This window comes from Heptranchias perlo, unplaced genomic scaffold (genome assembly GCF_035084215.1).
Source record: "Heptranchias perlo isolate sHepPer1 unplaced genomic scaffold, sHepPer1.hap1 HAP1_SCAFFOLD_154, whole genome shotgun sequence".
Lineage (NCBI taxonomy): Eukaryota > Metazoa > Chordata > Chondrichthyes > Hexanchiformes > Hexanchidae > Heptranchias > Heptranchias perlo.
In genome coordinates, this window is record NW_027138796.1 from 442,271 (window position 1) to 450,773 (window position 8,503).

General features: G+C 49.3%; 1 protein-coding gene across 1 annotated transcript; it reads right to left on the reverse strand.

Annotated features, from left to right (window-relative positions):
• Positions 1–2,334: 2,334 nt before the first annotated feature.
• Positions 2,335–8,000, reverse strand: LOC137309220 (tubulin alpha-1 chain-like). The gene is made up of 4 exons (XM_067977481.1): positions 7,865–8,000; positions 6,865–7,013; positions 3,153–3,833; positions 2,335–2,631 (listed from the first exon to the last, which is right to left on the reverse strand). Exons 1-4 carry the CDS (start codon positions 7,983–7,985, stop codon positions 2,335–2,337), a joined length of 1,248 nt encoding a protein of 415 aa, XP_067833582.1. The 5' UTR covers positions 7,986–8,000.
• Positions 8,001–8,503: the final 503 nt, after the last annotated feature.

An 8,503-nucleotide genomic window follows, 5' to 3' on the forward strand; every position in this document is an offset into this window, starting at 1 on the left:
CCTGCTCTTTCACCTCCCTTCCCACGGTCCAGAGCCCCAAACACTCTTCCAGGTGAAACAGTGATTTACTTGTACTTCTTTCAGTTTGGCATACTGTATTCGCTGCTCACGATGCGGAATCCTGTACATTGGAGAGACCAAACGAGTTTGGGTGATCGCTTTGCTGAACATCTCCCTCCGGCCTGCAAGCGTGACCCTGAGTTTCCGGTCACTTGCCATTTTAATTCCCCGTCCCACTCCCACTGTGACCTCTCTGTCCTCGGCCTCCGACACTATTCCAGTGAAGCTCAACGGAAGCTCAAGGAACAGCACCTCATCTTTCGATTAGACACTTTACAACCTTCTGGACTCAACATTGATTTGATTAAGTTCAGATCAGAACCACTGCTCCCATTTTTTCATGATGTGGAGATGCCGGTGATGGACTGGGGTTGACAATTGTAAACAATTTTACAACACCAAGTTATAGTCCAACGATTTTTATTTGAAATCTACAAGCTTTCGGAGGCTTCCTCCTTCCTCAGGTAAATGTCAGGAGCTCCTTGAAGCCCACGCATTTATACATCATAGAACAATAGATGGTGTTTACAGACTGCCCCTGCAACTGCCCGTTGCCAAGGCAATCACCGTGTTCAGACAGAGAGGTGTCACCGACAGAACCCCCGAATACACATTCAACAAAAAAGCAAACAGGAAAAAAAACAGAGAGAGAGAGAGGCAGAAGCATCCGGAAGGCAGAGAAAGCCAGCAAATGACCCATTATATTAAAAACAGATAGCTTTTGTTCGCTGGTGGGGTAACGTGTAGCGTGACATGAACCCAAGATCCCGGTTGAGGCCGTCCTCATGGGTGCGGAACTTGGCTGTCAATTTCTGCTCGACGATTTTGCGTTGTCGTGTGTCTCGAAGGCCGCCTTGGACCCACGGCGACGAATCACTAAAGAGACTACACGATAACATCAACAAGTTCCATCCCACCATCAGGCTCACCATGGACTACTCCTCAGAATCAGTTTCTTTCTTGGACACACGAATCTCCATCAAAGACGGGCACCTCAGCACCTCACTCGACCGCAAGCCCACGGACAACCTCACGATGCTCCACTTTTCCAGCTTCTACCCTAACCACGTCAAAGAGGCCATCCCCTATGGACAGGCCCTGCGAATACACAGGGTCTGCTCAGACGAGGAGGAACGGGATGGACACCGACAGACTCTGAAAGACGCCCTGGTAAGAACGGGATATGACGCTTGATTCATCGATCGACAGTTCCGACGGGCCACAGCGAAAAATCGCATAGACCTCCTCAGAAGACTAACATGGGACACAACCAACAGAGTACCCTTCGTCGTCCAGTACTTCCCCGGAGCGGAGAAACTACGCCATGTTCTCCGCAGCCATCAACATGTCATCAATGACGACGAACACCTCGCTATGGCCTTCCCCACACCTCCACTACTCGCCTTTAAACAGCCACCCAACCTCAAACAGACTATCGTTCGCAGCAAATTACCCAGCTTTCAGGAGAACAGCGTCCACGACACCACACAACCCTGCCACGGTAACCTCTGCAAGACATGCCAGATCATCGACACAGATACCACCATCACACGAGAGGACTCCACCCACCAGGTGCATGGTTCATACTCCTGTGACTCGGCCAACGTTGTCTACCTCATGCGCTGCAGGAAAGGATGCCCTGGAGCATGGTACATTGGCGAGACCATGCAGACACTGCGACAACGGATGAACGGACACCGCGCAACAATCGCCAGACAGGAGGGTTCCCTCCCAGTCGGGGAACACTTCAGCAGTCAGGGACATTCAGCCACCGATCTTCGGGTAAGCGTTCTCCAAGGCGGCCTTTGAGACACACATCTTCCAGTTCTGACAAAAGGCCATTGACCTGAAAGGTTAACTCTGTTTCTTTCTCCACAGATGCTGCCTGACCTGCTGAGTAATTCCAGCATTTTCTGTTTTTATTTCAGATTCCAGCGTCTGCAGTATTTTGCTTTTGATTCAGTGTTTTAATGACTGAAGTGCTGTGTGACTGCAGCTCTGTGGAGTTTGATTAAGCCCCATTCTGGGTCCATTGATCCTCTTTCAAGTTCTAACGTCTTCTTTTACACGTGTTTCTCAATCTCTTGTCATGTATTTGTGGCTTTTAAATCGACACAATTCCAAAATCATTCAAAAATATTTATTTTCTTAAATATAATTTGTAAGATAAATGTGAAATTAAGTTAAACTCTTTTTATGTTCTAAATTAATGTCATTTTGTAAAATAAATATGATTTAAAGTTAAACTCTTTTTACTTTCTAAATGAATAAATCTTATTCTTCCTCCTCCGCCTTTCTGTCCAGCGCGGAAGAATCGACGGCCACCTCTTCGTAATCCTTCTCGAGTGAGGCCAGGTCCTCCCGTGCGTCCTGGAACTCCCCTTCCTCCAGCCCCTCCCCAACGTACCAGTGGACAAAGGCCCGCTTGGCGTACATCTTATCGAATTTGAGGTTGAGGCGGGTCCAAGCCAAGGCAATGGCGGTGGTGTTGCTCAGCATACAGAGGGCACGTTGCACCTTTGCCAGATCGCCCCCTGGCACCACCGTCGGGGGCTGGTAGTTGATGCCAACCTGTGGGAAAAGAAAATTCTTTAGATTTCAGTTGCACAGAATGGAGCTTCAAAATCAGAGCCGTTGGGAACCACTTAACTATCAGAAAGATAAATTAATGTACCAATGTGTGTCTATCACTGTACAAAAACCCAGATCTGGTTATTCACTGGCTCTTCCCCCAGTTTTAGAGCCTCAGTTTCTGATGGATGGATGCTGTGTAATGAGGCCAGATTCCGGGGCTAATTCCTTTCTTCAGTTCATCTTGTCCAATGAGGCCTTGATTTTTCAGGATGCCTTTTCCTTGTTCAAGCAAGGACTTCTCCTGGAACATTCAGGGCAAAAATCAAGGATCAGAGCTGAGACAATTCCACCAACAGCCTCAGAGAGAGCTCCTCTTTGGGCCAGGAATGGGGAGGGTCTGAAAGGAGGGACAGCTTTTGACCCAGACTGAACAGACGTATTGTTCACGTGGGATATGAGATTGTCAGAATCCATGTTTCCCCAGAGCCCCATGGATTGAACACAAAACCCACACTTACCTTGAACCCGGTCGGGCACCAATCAACAAACTGGATCGAGCGCTTGGTTTTGATGGTGGCGATGGAGGCGTTGACATCCTTTGGCACGACATCTCCTCGGTACAGCATGCAGCACGCCATGTACTTGCCCTGGCGGGGGTCGCACTTCACCATCTGATTGGCTGGTTCAAAGCAGGCGTTGGTGATCTCTGACACAGATATTTGCTCGTGGTAAGCCTTCTCGGCCGAAATAAGGGGGGAGTAGGTTAATAATGGGAAGTGAATGCGGGGATAAGGGACCAGGTTGGTTTGGAACTCAGTCAGGTCCACATTGAGGGCACCGTCGAACCGTAGTGACGCCGTGATGGATGACACCAACTGTCCAATGAGACGGTTGAGGTTGGTGTATGTTGGACGCTCAATGTCAAGATTACGCCGACATATATCATAAAGGGCCTCGTTGTCGACCATGAAGCCGCAGTCAGAGTGCTCAAGGGTGGAGTGGGTGACGAGCACGGAGTTGTACGGTTCGACCACCGCAGTGGAAATCTGCGGCGCAGGATAAACAGAAAACTCCAGTTTGGATTTCTTGCCGTAGTCTACAGATAGTCTCTCCATCAGGAGGGATGTAAAACCCGAGCCGGTCCCACCCCCGAAACTGTGGAAAATGAGGAAACCCTGGAGTCCCGTGCACTGGTCAGCCTGTGGGCAAAGAAGGTACAAAACATTAAAAGGGAGCAGGAAATGGAATCTATCGTCAAAGGACAGTGAACACAGGACAGGAGCAAAAATACTGACCGTCCCTGGTGAGAAGGGGCAGTGGGAGATGGGGAGAAGGGAGAGTGGGAGATGGTGAGAAGGGGCAGTGGGAGCTAGTGAGAAGGGGCAGCGGGAGCTGTTGGGACTAGACAGTGGGAGATGGTGAACATAGGAACAGGAGTAGGCCATTCAGCCCCTCATGCCTGCTCCGCCATTTGATAAGATCATGGCTGATCTGTTATCTAGCTGCATATACCCGCCTTTGGCCCATATCTCTTAATACCTTTGGTTGCCAAAAAGCTATCCATCTCACATTTAAATGTAGCAATTGAGCTAGTATCAATTGCCGTTTGCGGAAGAGAGTTCCAAACTTCTACCACCCTTTGTGTGTAGAAATGTTTTCTAATCTCACTCCTGAAAGGTCTGGCTCTAATTTTTAGACTGTGCCCCCTACTCCTAGAATCCCCAACCAATGGAAATAGTTTCTCTCTATCCGTTCCCCTTAATATCTTATAAACTTCGATCAGATCACCCCTTAACCTTCTGAACTCTAGAGAATACAACCCCAATTTGCGTAATCTGTCCTCGTAACTTAATCCTTGAAGTCTGGGTATCATTCTGGGAAACCTACGCTGCGCTCCCTCCAAGGCCAATATGTCCTTCCGAAGGTGTGGTGCCCAGAACTGCTCACAGTACTCCATGTGCGGTCTAACCAGGGTTTTGTATATCTGCAGCATAACTTCTGCCCCCTTGCACTCCAGTCCTCTCGATATAAAGGCCAGCATTCCATTAGCCTTATTGATTATTTTCTGCACCTGTTCATGACACTTCAATGATCGATGTACCTGAACCCCGAAGTCCCTTTGGACATCCACTGTTTTTAATGTTTTACCATTTAGAAAGTACCCTGTTCTATCCTTTTTTGATCCAAAGTGGATGACCTCACATTTGTCTATATTGAATTCCATTTGCCACAATTTTGCCCATTCACCTAATCTATCAATATCCCTTTGTAATTTTATGTTTTCATCTTCACTGCTTACAATGCCACCAATCTTTGTGTCATCGGCAAACTTAGATATGAGACTTTCTATGCCTTCATCTAAGTCGTTAATAAATATTGTGAATAATTGAGGCCCCAAGACAGATCCCTGCGGGACTCCACTGGTCACATCCTGCCAATGTGAATACTTACCCATTATCCCTACTCTCTGTCGCCTTTCGCTCCGCCAATTTCCTAACCAAGTCCGTACTTTTCCCTCGATTCCATGGGCTTCTAACTTAGCTAACAGTCTCTTATGTGGGACCTTATCAAATGCCTTCTGGAAGTCCATATAAATAATATCCATTGATATTCCCCTGTCCACGACTTTAGTCACTTCTTCAAAAAATTCAATCAGGTTTGTCAGGCACGACCTACCTTTCACAAATCCATGCTGGCTCTCCCTGATTAACTGAAAATTCTCAAGGTGTTCAGTCACCCTATCCTTAATTATAGACTCCAGCAATTTCCCCACAACAGATGTTAGGCTAACTGGTCTATCATTCCCCGGTTTCCCTCTCTCTCCTTTCTTAAAAAGCGGAGTGACGTGCAATTTTCCAATCTAGAGGGACAGTTCCTGAATCTAGAGAACTTTGAAAGATTATAGTTAGGGCATTTGCAATCTGCTCACCTACTTCCTTTAAAACCCTGGGATGGAAACCATCTGGTCCTGGGGATTTGTCAATCTTTAGTGCTATTATTTTCTTCATTACTGTTGCTTTACTTATGTTAATTTTATCGAGTCCCTGTCCCCGATTCAATATTAGTTTTGTTGGGATTTCCAGCATGCTATCCTCTTTTTCTACTGTAAATACTGACGCAAAGTAATTATTCAACATGTCCGCCAGTTCCCCATTGTCAATGACAATATCCCCACTTTCAGTTTTTAAGGGGCCAAACCTGCTCCTGACCACCCTCTTTTTCCTAATATAACTATAAAAGTTCTTCGTATTGGTTTTGATATCCCTTGCAAGTTTCTTTTCATACTCTCTTTTTGTAGCTCTTGTGAGAAGGGGCAGTGGTAGCTGCTGGGATGGGGCAGTGGGAGATGATGGGATGGGTCAGCGGGAGATGCTGGGAATGGGCAGGGGGAGTTGATTGGAATGGTCAGGGGGAGATGATGGGACTGGGCAGTGGGAGATGATGTGATGGGTCAGTGGGAGACGATGGGAGAGACAGTGGGAGATAATGAGATGGGGCAGTGGGAGATGATGGGATGGGTCAGTGGGAGATGTTGGGAATGGGCAGGGGGTGTTGATGGGAATGGGCAGGGGGAGATGATGTGATGGGTCAGTGGGAGACGATGGGAGAGACAGTGGGAGATATTGAGATGGGGCAGTGGGAGATGATGGGATTTGTCAGTGTTGGGAATGTTGGGAATGGGGAGGGCGAGCTGATGGGAATGGGCAGGGGGAGATGATGGGACGGGGCAGTGGTAGACTGTGGGACTGGGCAGTGGGAGACTGTGGGAATGGGCATTGGGAGACTGTGGGACTGGGCAGTGCGAGATTATGTGACGGAGCAGTGGAAGACTGTGGGACTGGGCAGTGGGAGATGATGGGATGGGGCAATGAGAAATGATGAGACGGGGCAGCGGGAGATGATGGGACGGGGTAGTGGGAGATGGTGAGAAGGAGCAATGGGAGATGATGGGAGAGGTTGTGGGAGATGGTGAGAAGGAGCAGTGGTTGCCGGTTCGATTAGGCAGTGGGAGATGATGGGAGAGGTTGTGGGAGATGGTGAGAAGGAGCAGTGGTTGCCGGTTCAATTAGGCAGTGGGAGATGATGGAGGGGTAGTGGGAGATGGTGAGAGGGGGCAGTGGGAGATGGTGAGAAGGAGCAGTGGTTGCCGGTTCGATTAGGCAGTGGGAGATGATGGAGGGGTAGTGGGAGATGGTGAGAGGGGGCAGTGGTTGCCAGTACACAACTTACCACCTTCCGTATGCGATCCAAGACCAGATCCACTATCTCCTTGCCGATGGAACAGTGGCCCCGTGCGTAGTTATTGGCCGCATCCTCCTTGCCGGTGATGAGTTGCTCGGGGTGAAAGAGCTGTCGGTAGGTGCCGGTGCGGACCTCATCTGGGGGCAGGGAACGGAGAGTTAAAAACCTGAATATGCATCATTTCAAGTATTTTGATACAAGTCTGGCCATTTTTCTGGGAACATCTCTCAGTCCTGGGACCACCACCTTTGATCCAGACTGGAAATCCCTGACTGTCCACAGTGACTGGAGTATTGGAGATTGGGAGGAGAGGGGGAGAGACGATTGGCCAAGCAGCTTCAACTGTCGAGATCTCATGACCAACCCAGCAGCTGGAAGCAGCAAACCAGGAGGATGCCAGGAGCATGAAGGCCGTGTTCTGCTGTCTCAGTTGGTAGCTGGTGCGACAAATTGATCAGAGGAGTCGCAGGTTCCATTTGTGGCCTGTGCTGGGTCAGCTGATCTCAGCTAAGGTGGATATGAGCCCTGATATTAACCTCAGGACCCTGGGTGGGGGGTGGGACAGTAAACAATCCACCTGGGTACCTGCTGCTGTTCCTTACCCAATAACTGCACCTGGCAAATGAGTGTATGTGGGGGATGGGGTTAAGGTGGGGACAGTACTGAGCTCAGCTGTGATGGTGCCTGTGGTTGAATTGCTTGCAGGGACTCAATGTTTGGCCTAATACTTGAAAGAATTGGTGAAGCACCGGAGAGACACGTGGGCCAGTGGAACCAGATTCTGGTAACGGGAAACACCTTCGGGGGAGGAGGGGAGATACTTGGAGGGGCCAAGACTTGGTCTGTGAGAAGGGAGTTTGTATCAAACAGCAACAAGAGGTAGCAGAACAGTGCCTGTCTGTATCAGGAGGAAGGACTGTACATGAGTAGGTGTATTGCAATGAGTTTAGTGACACACGACTAACCCATCAACAATCTCTCCCCTTACCGATCACAGTGGGCTCCAGATCTACAAACACGGCTCGGGGGATGTGCTTGCCCGCCCCCGTCTCACTGAAGAAGGTGTTGAAGGAGTCGTCCCCACCTCCGACGGTCTTGTCACTGGGCATCTGCCCATCTGGTTGGATCCCATGCTCCAGGCAATACAGCTCCCAGCAAGCATTGCCGACCTGCACGCCGGCCTGGCCAATGTGGATTGAAAGACACTCACGCTAAAGAGTGGAGAACACAGGATTATTTACACAGGTAGGAGGACAATGCTTTATACAGTCAGTGGAGGTGGAAGGGAGAAGGGTGTGTGGGCAGCAACACGTTCCATTACAGTAACCTGTGGATCCCGTCCATTCCCTGTAGATCTCACCTGCTGCCTGCTGGATCCCTTCTGTCCCTGTGCAACGTTCCACTACCTGTAGACGCCACCCCCTTCCGATGGACCCCTCTGCTCACGATGGATGTCTTCTCTCTGTGTGCGTTCCCACTCCCTGTGGACTGCCCTGTCCCAGAGGATTTGCCCACTGACTGTGGATCCATTGCTCAATGTGGGCCACTCACTTCCTGAGGAATTCCCCATATTTCTTAAAGATCCCACATTCTGCCATTGACCACCCTCGTTTGCTGTGGATATGCA